General features: G+C 41.0%; 1 protein-coding gene across 4 annotated transcripts in view; it reads left to right on the top strand.

Annotated features, from left to right (window-relative positions):
• COL4A6 (collagen type IV alpha 6 chain) overlaps positions 1-14,713 on the top strand; it is a 285,194-nt gene that overhangs the window by 217,273 nt on the left and 53,208 nt on the right. For all 4 annotated transcript variants that reach the window (XM_035289317.3, XM_035289319.3, XM_035289316.3 and 1 more), the window contains exons 4-8: positions 774-908; positions 2,350-2,394; positions 7,696-7,812; positions 10,731-10,799; positions 12,451-12,486. In XM_035289317.3, the coding sequence (XP_035145208.3) occupies positions 774-908; positions 2,350-2,394; positions 7,696-7,812; positions 10,731-10,799; positions 12,451-12,486 (402 nt within the window). The remainder of the gene's footprint in view (positions 1-773; positions 909-2,349; positions 2,395-7,695; positions 7,813-10,730; positions 10,800-12,450; positions 12,487-14,713) is intronic.

Below are 14,713 nucleotides of genomic sequence, written 5' to 3'. Positions count from 1 at the left end.
AACTTAATTGTTACAGACATTTTATATGCAGGACATTTAAAATCCTCAGCCTGCTCCCTCTTGCTATCATAATCGATACTTAATAGATATTCTCAGGCTCCTTGAGAATTTTACACATTCAACACTTTACAGATTGGAGAGGAGAGGAGAGAGGGATAGGAAGAAAGAACAAATAAGTAATTCATGTGTGTATATGTGCGTGTGTCTGTGCGTTTTCCCTGTGTCTGCTGCCAGGTGCAGTGATGGAGTCCTGGGATCTTCCAACAAAGACGAGCTCTTGTATATTGGGCCGCTTGTAGGTTCCTGGGCCCACTCCGGCCCCCAGGGGCAATGTTCTTTAGGCATGGCCATTTCTGGACTTCACTGCAAGCATGTGGTTGGCCATTTGGATGTGAGTTATAAAATGTCATGATGCTCTCCAGTGTTCTGTTCTTTCACTATTTTGACAATCTGATGGATGGCCTGGCATTAACTAGGAAGAGGACAATATTATCCAGCCTGAATAACTAATCTCCTAAGAAGTACAAAGTTGAAGGATCCTGGTGCACATGAATCTTATTAAATGTGCTTATAAAATGTGTTCTATCCAAATAAGCTTAGCAGCCCCTAAAATAGCCTTTTCTCATCCACGTCTGGAACTTTGGCATGCCTCACTGTTCTCTTAGCCAAAATTATTCAGTGAAGTGATGACAGTGCTCTTTGTGCATGGGAAAATGAGAAGTATTAATGCTAAGTTTTCTATTGACTAATTGCACTCCTTCTGTCCACCTTAGGGGCGACCTGGACCAATTGGAATTCAAGGTCCAACAGGTCCTCAAGGATTCGCTGGCCCTACTGGTTTATCGGGATTGAAAGGAGAAAGGGGTTCCCCAGGCCCTCTGGGACCTGATGGACCAAAAGGAGATAAGGTAAGACCACCAAAGCTTGATTTCCCTTTGATGCATGGGCCACAAATGTAAAGATAAGAAGTTCTCCATCCCAGTTCTGCTCATTTATGGAAATAATGTCATTCCTGAGTAGTTTGGTGCAAGGCTGATTTTTTCTTTTTGAGACGGAGTCTCACCCTGTCACCCAGGCTGGAGTGCAATGGTGCAATCTCAGCTCACTGCAACCTCTGCCTCCTGGGTTCAAATGATTCTTCCGCCTCAGCCTCCTGAGTAGCTGGATTACAGGTGCCTAGCAAATTTTTATATTTTTAGTAGATACGGGGTTTCACCATGTTGGCCATGCTGATCTCAAACTCCTGACCTCATGATCTGCCTGCCTCAGCCTCCCAAAGTGCTGGGATTACAGACATGAGCCACCACGCCCAGCCCAGGCTGCACATTTTAATAAGAGATGGGATGGGTGATGGCCTGCTGATGGATTAGCCCACTTCTGGAAGGACTCCCATAGCAAGCACACCATAAAATAAATATATTAGCTATTTGCTAGACAAATGGGCTCATTGCGGTAGGAAGTCAAGTGGGTTTGAACTGTGCATGGATCAGAAGTCTTATCACCTGGGCAACAGAGATCAGGAATAAGTCAAGCAAGGATACTGGGAAGAAAGGGGTCAGAGTGCTTAGAAGAAATCTAGGTCACAAATACAGGGGAAGATCTGCAAGAAACAAGAGTGATAGTGTAACAGTGGCAGGCTGACTATTCAGCAGCTCAGTTTATGTTCCCTGCCTACTTCAATCACCTTCTATTCACCCTGTTGGTGAGGTAAGGATTCCCACACTAGGATCATGAGAATGACAAAAGACATGACATCTGACACTGGGTAGATGAAATTGACAGCAATTTATTAATCACATATACTCACAGCTCAGGGGAGGAGGATACCACACGCCACATAGGAATAGCACTTAGCAACAAGAAGAGGCTGCAAAAGCAGACTTTATAGTATCAGTAGGGCAGACTGACCCTGGTTCCTGAAGGTGGATACAATTGGCTTGTTTGAATAATCTAGTAGGCCAGCAAGAAATTGAAACTGCTATTCCAGGGGATGAGCAGGAATTACACCTGGTCCATTTGATAAGGAGTTGTTTGGCTGGGGGATCTTATCTATAGAAGCATAATGGAGAGAGAAACTTGTGATTAGGTCATTCAAGGTCCTCCAGTTAAAACCCAGACTCTACTCCCTAAAACAAGAACTGGTTTCAGAACACAGGCCTGTCTAAAGCCTTAGGTAGAGGTAAATGATCACTTGGAACTGCAGTAGGAATCAAGGCGATACAATATGGGGAGGGGGATACAAAACACTTCTTAAAAATGTAGGCCATTGACTCTCATAAACAATCCTACTGAGTCTAATGAACATCAATTTGATTGTATCTTACATTCCTCTCCCTGCTCCTTTTTTAGGGTCCCATGGGAGTTCCTGGCTTTCTTGGCATCAATGGGATTCCGGTGAGTGTATCTACAGATGCACTTTTCATATCCTCCTTCAGGTTCTGCATCATGTTTCAGACATTTTGGCCTTAGCAACATCCTGTCTCATGCAAGCATGCTTAGAAACAAGTGTTAAGATATGTGTGGTGAGGTTTAAAGGGCAGTGGTCACACAAAATTGCCCTTGGATTCAGGCACAAGCAGCCCTATGTGGGATGATTGGAGAGTGGAGGGACTTGTGTAGCCCATAACCATCAATATTTTAGCCGGCATGAGTTAGGTCTTGTGGGTTGAGAGAGCTTTGATTGGAGATGAAGAACTGTTTCTAAGGTGTAGAGACAGAGCCACATTGGAGCATATATATCCTCATAAGGAAATTAAGATGGTACATGAAATTAGAGGGCAAAATCCTTCACGATATCTTGACACATTTCATTTCATTATTTGTTCTCTTCAGCCATACCTCATTTCAGAGTGAATTTTCCTTTAACGTTTTCACAAAATGATACTCCAAAGATCACTTGGAGGCAGCCTTTTGCAAAATTTATCCTGTGGGCCCCTGCTCTGCCCAAGAAAAGTGGAAGGTTTGGAACTTGCAGACATTTCTTTTTACCATCCATCCAGCCTAGTCCCTTAGTTTCTCTATTTTCATCCTATATCTGCACCTATGCCCCCTCTGGCGATTCCGTGGTAGCATTGCATCAGCCTTTATTCAGTGATGTTTCCTATAACAGAATATTTGGAACTTACTGGCTATCATTTTTTAGTTTCCCCTTTGACCCTTCTCTATATATTTAAGCCATAGCCTGGGCTATGTTTGTTTATAGTAGCAGTTTTCAATCTTGTTTAAGAGAACAGAATCTCAGCATAGACAACAGGAAAAAAAGTGCAGCTCCTCCATTTGAGGGATATTCTAGAGCCTGCTTTTATCGTTTCAACAGCCACTCACAGGTTGTACTGAACCTTATCAAAGCAAAATTTTGGAGGCCTTATAATTAACAGCTTTTGTGTTATGCTCAATAATCATCTAGTGTCAGGAAAAGGGGTTCAAATCTCTTTTTGCCAATCTATAGACATTTAATGTGCCCCTGCTATCTGTTAGCACTCAACCATGGGGATATAGAGGAATCATGTGGCTCTGCCCTTAAAGATAATATTATTTGATTCATTGTCTCCTCTGATCTAGTAGACATTTATGGAATTGAAGAATTGAAGGCTCACTTACCTCATAGCTGTTGCCTGTATCAACAAGTCGGTCACCAGACTTCTGCATTTTATTCAACTGCAAAGTCTGCAAAATGCCCAGAAATAAACCAGTGGGAAAATAAGCAGATGGGGTTGGCCATCATTTTATGATGTCTCCTGGCAATTTCATATGGCCATGTTCCTATGGCCCCTTTAGCCAGAGTCTCCACTCAGAATATGTATCTTCCGGGAGCCACTGGGTAAAGGAAACTAGCAAATTGGAGGCAGCCTTTTCCATTCATCCTGTGGACCTTGCTTTGCCAGAGATGAGTCAGGGACTTGGAGCTTATCATCTTAGTATGCCCCTCCTCCTTCAGTCTCGTTTTAATGGGAGCTGGAAGGAAGTGAATCCTGTGAGGCTGAGGCTGTTTCCAGTTCTGAGCTGGAACCTGCCCCAGAGTCCAGCTGAATACTCTTGCCTGCAACTTGTGGACAAGAGAGCCCTAGAACCTGCAGGAATTGATCACTTCTCTTTGAGGACTCATTGCTTGACAGAATGAGTTGCAGCTGTTCAGACCCTCTAAATGAGCTTCGTGCTCCCAGTAGAAGTCCACACTCCCTTTGCCCTTTCCTTGACCAAAGGTTGTATGTGTTTTCTTTTGACTTGTGATTATCCTAGTTGCAGGCTCCAAACCTCAGTACTCCATAAAATCCCTCTTTCTTGTTGTTTCTCTCTCTTCCAGCCACTCAAGAAGTATTTATTGAACATCTTCTGTTGAGTGCTTATCTCTTTCTTCCATCTCTAATCTCCCAGGAGTGATTGGTAACTGTCTCAAATACTCTAGCTGCTCACTGCCTACAGCCCCATGGGACTTAGTGATAGATAGTCTTTTGTGATAGTCTCATCCAGCTCCTCGAAAGCACAAATTATAATTTCTGTTCCTCTGAGACGCCCCAGAGGCCCATGACTAAACTATGCATAAACACTCTAAAGGTGTTGTGGGGAGGCTGACTCCAACCTCTAGTGCCTAGCAATAGTTCTTAGACTGTCAGGACTCCCTCAGACAGAGAAGCACAGACACAATAGGCCCAGTCAGACTGACTATTTTTTTCAACTTTCAATAACACATATTAAGCAATTTGGCTGAAACCAACAGCTTTCCCAACACATCTTGCTAAACTGGATCACTGCACAGATCTGCTTCCCCTCTTAATATCCAATTGTTAACATATGTGTCACTAGTTTTGGTCTTAAAACTCCACTTTTGCTGTCATGTAGACAATTTCAACATGAGTGGATGAGTCGTCACTTCATGATAACCTAAGTCTTTGCACTAAGGGACACAGCACCTAATCAAGAGAGTGAGCAAACAAGCATTCCTAGGATTGTCAACATTAGAACAACATAGACTAGGGACGGCAGGGCTGTGGCTTTTAATGATATCCCAGCTGTTGGCATCCACAAAAAATGTGTGTTTATCAAATGTTTTCAGTTCAAAGAAGTTGGGAGAAGAGGTTTTCACTTGGTAATTTATGTTTAGCTTTCCCCATGGAGTCAATCCCAAATCTTTGGTTCCCTGCCTGGAGACTTGTAAATGAGCACATGAGATTTATATCCTCAAAGTGAACACATACCACTCACCAAATGGCAACTTTTCCTTTGAAACTGGGTTCTGAGGAGCATTGCTTTGGTTTTTCTGGAATACAACAGATCCTCCTATTTCATGTGCTCAGTCCCTTGAGGCAATATGGAACTATGGTTTCTTCCCTTAAAGAGGTATATGCTCTTGGAAGGTTGGCACACACATATGTAAAATCATTAGCTATAAGAAGAAAGGGCAATGTGCCAGAAATTCTGTGGTTCTGACAACTGAGAGGAAGTAGAGCTCAGCCCTGAGGTTTATCCTTGCTGACTTGACCAAGAGAAGACCATTAAGCTCCTACTTAGTAAACCTAGAGTCACTTATTTTAACCATAACCCAATGGGGTCGCATTATTCACTTTTAATGCTAACAATCACTCTATAAGGTACGTATTATTCATCACTATTTGATGCATGAGGGAACTGAGGCTCAAGCAGATTGGAGCACGTGTCTAACTGGCTTAAAATAGGTCTTGTCTACCCATTTCTTGGTATCAGCTGGATGAAAAGGGGCTGATTGATCTGAGTCAGAGGTCAGAGATTAATTTCCAGAGAATTCAGCTAAGGTAGGAAAGTGTAAACAGGTATCCCTGAAATCCTACAGGTAGGAAATATAAGGAGTTCATGCAATGAAACTAGAAAAGGTTCAGGCCTCAGTAAAAGATGTGGATTCCAAAGGTTAAGAATCCAGACAACGCAAGTTTTGGTGTCAAACAGAAACAAGGGCTCAGGAGTAAGGAAGGTTCCTGGTACTGAGTCAGCCTGTTGTTTTGCCTCAATTTATCCCTGTAACCTAGCTGAGAGAGAACCCCTAGCAAGTTTGGCTGGGACATTTTATAATAGGGATGATATGGATCCCAGCAGGAAACAGACACCTCACCTGAAGGGTTTAGCTGAGTAGAATTGAATGAAGGGTATATTAAACTGAAGTGGGAAAGATTAAGGGAAACAACAATGGATGGTGGAATGATTAACTCAAAGCTCCCCTTAGACCTGAAAGGAAAAAAAAATGGAATGGTAATACTGGAATCCAGTGAGATCTGGAACCATGAAATAGCTGTTGCTGAAAAGGAGCTAAGACTATGCAGTAATTTGTCCATTTCCCTGGAATATAGCCAAGGAGGGAGACCATGGGGGAAATAATTAACCTGTGTCTTTCTCTTCCTGCTTTGATCTCTCCAGTCTATGTCTCCCAGTGGCCAAATACAACTGGAAGACAGAGGGAAAGGGAGCCTATGTGGTACAGTCTATAGAAGCCAAGCTCCCAGGACACAGATCTGGGGGAGACAGAGTGTGGATCTTCAGGGCAAACAAGAGTAAATCGGCTTCCCCAGTTCAATTAAAAAATCATCACCTGAGTCTGCAGAGGCACAGATTGCTACACCTTTATTGTAAAGACAAGTTTATTGACCATTCCTCTGGACTTAGAATTCTATGAGTCCAGTAGTCTAGACTCACACTTTTGTATTAACTGTCTGTCTTGCTCTTACGACTATAATAACAATGAAAATAAAACAGAAGTCTATAGAGTATTTTCTCTATAAGAATTTAATAAAAGGTTGTTTCCTTGAATAACTTGAAATGTTCATTTTTGAACATATGGCATATTTCCCTCAAATCTTAGTGGTTTGGGTCAGCAAGGGGGAAATCTACCTTGTATTGACTTGTCTATATGTCTGGTCTTTCTGGTCATCTCTTTGCTGCATGCCCATCACACAATTGACTTTTGATGGATTAAAAAAGATATTTTCTCTACAAAATGGTAGACTCTATATACCAAGGAAGGCCCACCCTGGGAAATTATTGAATTCAGATGAACCGTATGAGAATGATTACTAATTCCTCAGCAAAACAACTGCCTCAGTAGTTAGTATGGAGAAGAGGAAAACATACAGTTTTCTGACTGAAGCAATAGCCTGATGTGTGAGCATGATAAAATGATATTGAAAATGCGATTCTTGCAGAACTTGCTTATTTTGGACCAAGCAACCTTCAGTAGAGGAGGTGCTGTGGGAACTGCTTCTGCTCTGTTAACCAAAATCCAGCATCATTTCCCATGAAGAGCTTCCAATACTGGAAGTCATGCCAGGCTGCTCAGGTTCTGTCTGGCTTGAGGAATCCCAAGGCCTGGCATGATGCCCTGTTGGTACCAGTTCAGCTGCCAGACAACTAAGCCCAATTTTAGTACATCTTTGTATACAAGGAAGGTAAAGTTGTAACACCTTGTGTATCCCATCTGTTCATACTTGATCCCTTTGGTTTCAGTTTGGTACCTATTAAAGCATTGATCTTTTGGGGAGGCTCAACGCTGAACTGTGATTAGACTCATATGCTTGAGCATAAAGGAAAGACATGCAAACATACGTGATGGGGCTAAGGTAGTGAACAAGGAGCCAGAGTTGAATAGCATGCTTGGCTTTTCTCACTGTGGAGCCATTTAGAGTAGCTGACAGTCCTGTGGCTAACTTGATCCCTTCTTTTCTCTTTGAACAGGGGCACCCTGGTCAGCCAGGCCCCAGAGGCACACCTGGTCTGGACGGCTATAATGGAACTCAAGGAGCTGTTGGATTTCCAGGCCCTAGTGGCTATCCTGGGCTTCTCGGACCACCTGTATGCTGCCAGATATTTGCATTTTATTTCAAATGGCTTTCCTTGTCTCCAAGTATGCGCTTTTTCTGTCTCTCTGGAAACCTCATTAAGATTTTATGAGGCAGCCACTACAGACCAGTGTCCAATGTAGGACTCAATACTGGCAGCACCACAGCAGTAAAAGTCTAAAGAAGAATACCAGTTGTGGTGGGGTATGCACATGCTACACTGCTTAGGGTTGCCTTATTTTAATGCCGTTTGCGAAAATGGCAAGATTGTTAAAAGGCTGTAGTAAATTTCATGGCGAAATACACACTTGGGCTATTTGACATGGTCCCATATCAGATGATACTGAGGAATGTTTGGAAGACATTATGGGATCACGGAACCACTAACTAAAACCTAAAGAGCTTGCAAGCTTTGTCTATACCAGTGGTTTTTAACCACAGGTGATTTTTGCTCCTCAGGGAACATTTGGCAATTACTATTGATATTTTGAGGTGTTACAACTGGTGGTGTGCTACTGACACAAGACAGCCCCCCCTCCCCAACATCAAGGAATCATTTGGCTCAAAGTGTCAATAATGCTGAGGTTGAGAAACCCTACTCTATAGTGACAGAGTTTGTGGCTACACTTCCACATTATAACCCTTGGTTACAGTATTGATAAGGTATTTATTGGATCCCAGTGTCACCACTTTTATTTAATTTCATTCATCCAGATAGGGCTCAGATATTTTGATCTAAGGGATCTTTAGTAAATACAATGAATGCCCATCCAGGCTGATTTTACAAGTGGCTAGAAAGAGAAAAATAACACATTTCAGACCCATTATTGACCTCCCTTGAAGTAATCTAAACTAATGAGGGTACCAATCTGAGATATTTAACTAGAAATCACACCATCCATTAGAAATATTTCTTCTTTTTTCCTCCTTAAAAACTAGCTTTATTTAAAAGAATTGGAAGCATAATAACACTATAGGAAATAACAATACATATTATTCAAGAAAGCCTGCCGTACATCAGTTCTACTAACGGTAGGTGTATATACTGATAAGCAACATTCCTTATACAATGCACAAATGACATTAAGCATTATCCCTGAATAGAATGGCCAACAATAACATGGACTGTCTTGACAGCAGAACGTCTGCTTGTCTTATTATCTATAGAATAAAAAAACTAAAATGTAGATGACAAATTAAACTCTTCCAATTTTAAATTCTAGCACGGTTTTTAGAGAAGCAGGAAATGGGACTAGAAGAGGCAAATTTTGTTAAATATCTCAAAAAGGAAAATTGGCTTACTGTTATTTAAGTAGCAACTAAGAAGTAATTCAGAATTGAGAATGTATTTGTTTAACACTTGGAAGCCCTTAAACAAACTATCCATTATCTACTATATTCAATCAGTTATCAAGCTAATTTTATTTGTCTGAAAATTGTAACCACATCATTAACCACATAAAAAATTAACAATTTAGGGCAATGTAGTCATTTCGGTCGACATATTTCATAGCTACATGAATTAGTTGACACTTCTTCAGAAGAGCAGCACCATCACCTTCAGTGACCAGGTTGGGGTATGGGTATACATGTGAGAAAATGAGATAGATGGACAAAGCACATGCCCCAGATTGGCATATAAGGACCAAACCAATATGTTGGGGGATGGGGGGAGGTAAGGAAAGATGTATTGCTGACATAGGATGAACTAAGTGAGTTGCAAAGTTCTCGAAAGATTGCCATGGCAACCAGGAACAGAACAAAACATTTCCATGGAAATCCAGCAAAGCAAAGACATGCTGCCCCCTAGTGGGAGAAGATAAATTTTCAGGTAATAAATATCCTCTGACAAAGGACAAAGGAAAATCCTAGTCCTGTCTCTAAACTTAACCTGAAGCCTAAATAAAAACTTGGGCATGTATTTTACTAAGCTGAGGCGGACCCTTTGTTGAATACCAAACATATTATTCTGTCGGCCTATTTGAAGCTTTTTTGAAGAGAGTAGTGGCCACAAGAATAAGGTGAAACAGGCAGTATTAGGAAAAAAAAACTGGTTTCTGCTTCTGGGACCACAGTGTTGTTTTAAGATACCAATCATTCCTTGCTGAAGGAACCAATAATTAAATAAATGCTTCAGTCCACAAAGCTAACCCTACTCCAAACACTAATCCTGACTTCCCCTTAGGTGTAGGGACATTGATTATCCCCCGGAGTACAAACTCTAGCAGATACTAGCCAGCATCTGCCACTAAGACAACAAAAAATCTGGTTGAAAGATTGGAGTCGGGTACTTTGAACTATCTTGCATGTTAGCAATGAGATACACCAGCCTCTTAGACAGGCTTTGAAGCTGAAGTACAGGAGGAAGGTAGTTTTGTAGACATCTTTTAGACCAGGGGTATACAAACTGGCCCACATGGCCTTTGGCTTGTGGCCTGTTTTTTAAAAAAGAAAAAGAAAGAAGAAGAGTATAAAATAGAGTCTAGATGTGACCCACAAAGCCTAAATTATTTACTTTCCGGTTCTTTTCATAAAATCTTACTAACCTCTGTCCTAGACAAAAGTTCTATCAGTGACCTATACCTGCGAGGGGTGAAGCAGTGAACTCTCTCCATTACATGAGTTATATGTGGCTGTTCAGACCAGTACTCTAAGTAGACATAAAGTCTACGACTTTAACACATTTCAGACCCATTCAAGCCCCATCCCTTTACAGACTTTTGGCTTGGTGATTGAGAGGGCATACAGCTCTGAATCACAGTACCTGGTCAAGGAATGTGTTTTGCCCCTTAGTACAGCCAATTTTGCCATTAAAAAAGCCACATGGTTTCAGGCTTTTGCTGTTCCATCCTTTATCTGATAAGATTATGCAATTTAAAAGACTATACATGTGTGTATTTCTTCAAATTTTTTTAAAATTATTTTACTCAGGGGCTTCCTGGTCAGAAAGGATCAAAAGGTGACCCTGTCCTTGCTCCAGGTAGTTTCAAAGGAATGAAGGTAAGAGCCTGTAAGGCAGATAACTGAGTAAGCTGTAAGCTGGGTTCCCCAGCATTGGGCCCCACCTCCAATGAACACATTTCCAGAACTAGCATCTGTGTCTCTATTTAAATCCAGCTTGGGCTGGAGCTTTTTGTGGTGGAAACATTAACATAAATGTTTGAAACTATACTGTCAAAGAGATTTGCTCTGCAGGATCTACACCAAAAATAGGAGACAGATCAGCAAACAAATAGTTAGCATGGGTATCATTTTCTTTGACAAACCAAGACATTTCCTAGAGGCAGATAGCTTTTGTCTACTCTAGAATCCTTGATGTCTGTACACCTTGGTTTGAAGCCATGTATGTCTCTGCCCATCTCAACATGGCCATTAGCCAAAGATCCTGGTTCTGCCCTTCTCTGTCCCTGCACACCAACCCATCACCCTAGCTGGGCCCCTGGATATCTGCAAAATTTGACCATCAGCCAGCCCTGCAGTTGGCTGGAAACTTTCATCTATTCCCAGAATTGACAGGAACCTTCTGTGTTCTTGTGACCGTGTTGCCTGGTATCCTGTGGGGCCTCAGTAAACCCTGGCTCCAAATAATTGGCCCTATTCCCTTGCAGAGTGGGACACGAGTCCACCATTGCCCTGGTAGCAAATGAGAATCTATGTGCCCAACATCTGAAGAAAAGATGCACTGAGCTCACTGAGCTAATTGATGGCTCTTTTCTGTCTTCCATCAGTGCATAGAGCCCGGGACATTGGAAATCACTTTGGAAGGCAGCAATGGGGGTGGGTGGCTGGAGAGCTGGACAAGATTTAGGGTATGGGCTTCTAACTATAGAAGCCAGAGTAGAAGATAGTTTGAGTTAGAAAGGACCACGTGATTGTCAGACTCATATGGCTCATTTTATAGATAGAAAAACTGAGGTGTACTGACTTGCTCAAAACCACACAGCCAGTTCACCAAAGAGCTAAAACTCAGGCAGTAATCTTTCCATGCTACAGAGAGCTGATTTTTACTGTAAGCCAAGTGGAGTAAGACTAGCAGGTGTCAAAATTTGGTCATTGTCTTAGCAAAAATTGATTAAATGGTCTCGCCAAAAATCAGAGACTCTGGGTCTAGTGGAACACAGCAATTTTCACAAGATGGTTATATTACTGATTCATGCAATAACTAGAGATGCAGCAAAGTAATTAAAACGTAATCAGAGACTGTATGCTCTGTTGATTTTCCCTTGTAATGTCTGATTTGCATTGTATACATATGGGCACAGAATCTCTGGGGATGAAGACACACGGGGAGGTAGCTTTGCTTTCCTCCAAAAGGAGTAGGAAAATCACCAGCCCGCAGCAGTAGTTTCTAATTGATAAGTTCCTAGCAAAGGTGAAAATTAATTAATCCAAGTAAAATGTGAAATCCTGTTCAGCCAAGGCTATAATATGTGTCTTCTACAGTCCAGATTTTTCTTACAGAAAAAAGTAAACAGTCTACACAGTCGAATATGTCTAATTCATGCATTGTTTAAAACACAAGACCTTGCAGAGGAAGCCCAAGATTCCGAGATGTGTTTTTGCCCCTATGATAATGTTACATGAATTATCTGAAATCTTGCAGGCTTAATTTATTAAACTCTTCAGTGACCTGCCTTTGTCTCTTTCTCAGGGGGATCCTGGGCTACCTGGACTTGATGGAATCACTGTAAGTTGTTATTTATGTGTTGAGCTCTCAGTGTTGACTAACAATCACTAATGGTGCATTTTCATTCTCCTCTATGATACTTAAAGGTCTTTGTAGGCCTCAAGGAAAATCTAGACAGGTGAAGTAGAATGGGTCACAGTACTGACATTTTCCAAATGAGAAAGCACTGAGAGGATGAACTGTCCACCTCAAGTTGCATGACGAGCAGGCTTTCAGACTTTAGGCCAGAGACCTGTGTATTCACTGGGATGTACTTTCCCCTAGGAAAGTATTTTGCCTTTCATTCAGCAAGCATTTACTAAATGTTTTCTGTGTGTTGAGTGTTGTAGGTAAATCGAAAGTAGAGCACACTGCTTTAAAAGGTATTCCACACAGAAATTCCTTTTAGGGACTCTTGAAGTACTGAGTCTACGTAAGGCTGTGAGTTGTGTTAATAAGAGCATTATTTTTCATTGAGATTCCACATTGTCATCACTGTTTTCTTGAAGCAGCTTAAGAAAAAAACCCTCTTTCCTTCTTCTTTCTTTCCCTTTCCTATATTCACTCTTTCATTCTTCCCTCTCTCTTTTTTCAGTCCTCAACTGATACTGAGCACCTACTATTAGCAAAATGCTACGAGTACTCTCTGAGACAATGTAGACATAGTCCCTGCCCCCAAGGGTGGGAAAAACTAATAGGAATGAGGCATAAAAATTCCACAGCAACTTGAGAAGATATGCCGTTTACTTAAGGATATGTCATAGGAGTCTTTATGTCTAAGATACAGAAGGTAGCTTCTGAGAAGTGCGAATGGTGTTTACACTAGCTAGCAGTGGGAGGAGGCTTTCTAAATAGGGAGTTATGGAGTTACATGAGAAAAAGTAGGCACAAAATGGGATGTGTGCAAGCACACACAGAAACAAAGACGAATAAGCACCAAAGCCATACACATTCCCTAGGGCAAAACAATTGGCTTAGATAATATATTTATTAAATTTACAGAACAATATCCACTGTACTTGCTGCATCACTTCTCTTAGGTATTTATTTCTCTGCCCACAAAGGCACTGTTGGTCCACATACACAGGCATGATATACAAACTGCTTCAATTTGGGGAGACGATATTTGGTAGCTGAAAAGGTATCTGTGATCAGCAAGTTGATCTTACCCTCTCCGCCCCTTATCCAGGCCCATGTCACGTTATTCCTGCTCCCCCATTGGAAATTGACTCGTTACATTTCTCCAGACCATTTTTCTCTTGCAATTTCACTGTCTTTTGTTTAACACTGTTGTTATTCAGTTCAAAAATTTTCTAAGTTCCCTTATGATTTTTTCTTTGACCCATGGAATATTTAGAAGTGTGTTGCTTCATGTCCAAATATTTGGTAACTTTCCAGCTATCTTTCTATTATTGATTTCTAGTTTGATTTTATTGCAATTGGAGTGAACTCTTTGTGTGATTTCAGTTCTTTTAAATTTGTTAAGGTTTGTTCTATGGCCCGGCATATGGTCTATCTTGGTGAATGCTCCATATGCACTTGAAGAGAATATGTATTCAACTGCTGCTGGGTATAATGACCTTAAAAATATCCATTAGGCCAAGGCTGATGGACAATATTGTTTGAATCTTCTGTGTCCTGATTGATATTTTTGTTTAGTGTTTCTGTTCATTGGAGAAGGAGGAATGTTAAGATATCCAACTATAATTGCAGATTTGACTGTTTCTACTTGAAGTTCTGTTAGTTTTTGCTTCATGTATTCTGAAGCTCTGCTATTATGTGCATAGGCATCTAAGATTGTTATGTCTTCTTGATAAATTGACCTATTCTATCATTTTGAAATGTCCTTCTTTATCTCTGGTAACATTATTTGTCTTGAAGTGTACTGTATCTGATGTCAGTATAACTCTTGCTTTCTTTTTAAAGTTTTTGTTTTTTAAGTAACATTCTAATAGGAAAAATTTCAAATATAGAGCAAGATTGAGTGAATTTGGCAATGAACACACATACCATTAATATTTTACCATACAGTCATCCCTTGGTATCCATGGGAGATTGAATTCAGGACCTCTCATGGATACCCAAATCCAGGAATGCACAAATCTCTCAAAAAATGGTGTCGTATTTGCCTATAACCTATATACATCCTCCTCTTTACTTTTAATCATCTCTAAGTCACTTACAATACCTAATACAATGTGAATTCTATGTAAAAAGTTTTTATCCTGTATTGTTTAGGGAATCGTGA

This window comes from Callithrix jacchus, chromosome X (assembly GCF_049354715.1).
Source record: "Callithrix jacchus isolate 240 chromosome X, calJac240_pri, whole genome shotgun sequence".
Lineage (NCBI taxonomy): Eukaryota > Metazoa > Chordata > Mammalia > Primates > Cebidae > Callithrix > Callithrix jacchus.
The sequence above is the reverse complement of the archived record's forward strand: the minus strand, read 5'-3'. Positions and strand labels throughout refer to the sequence as shown.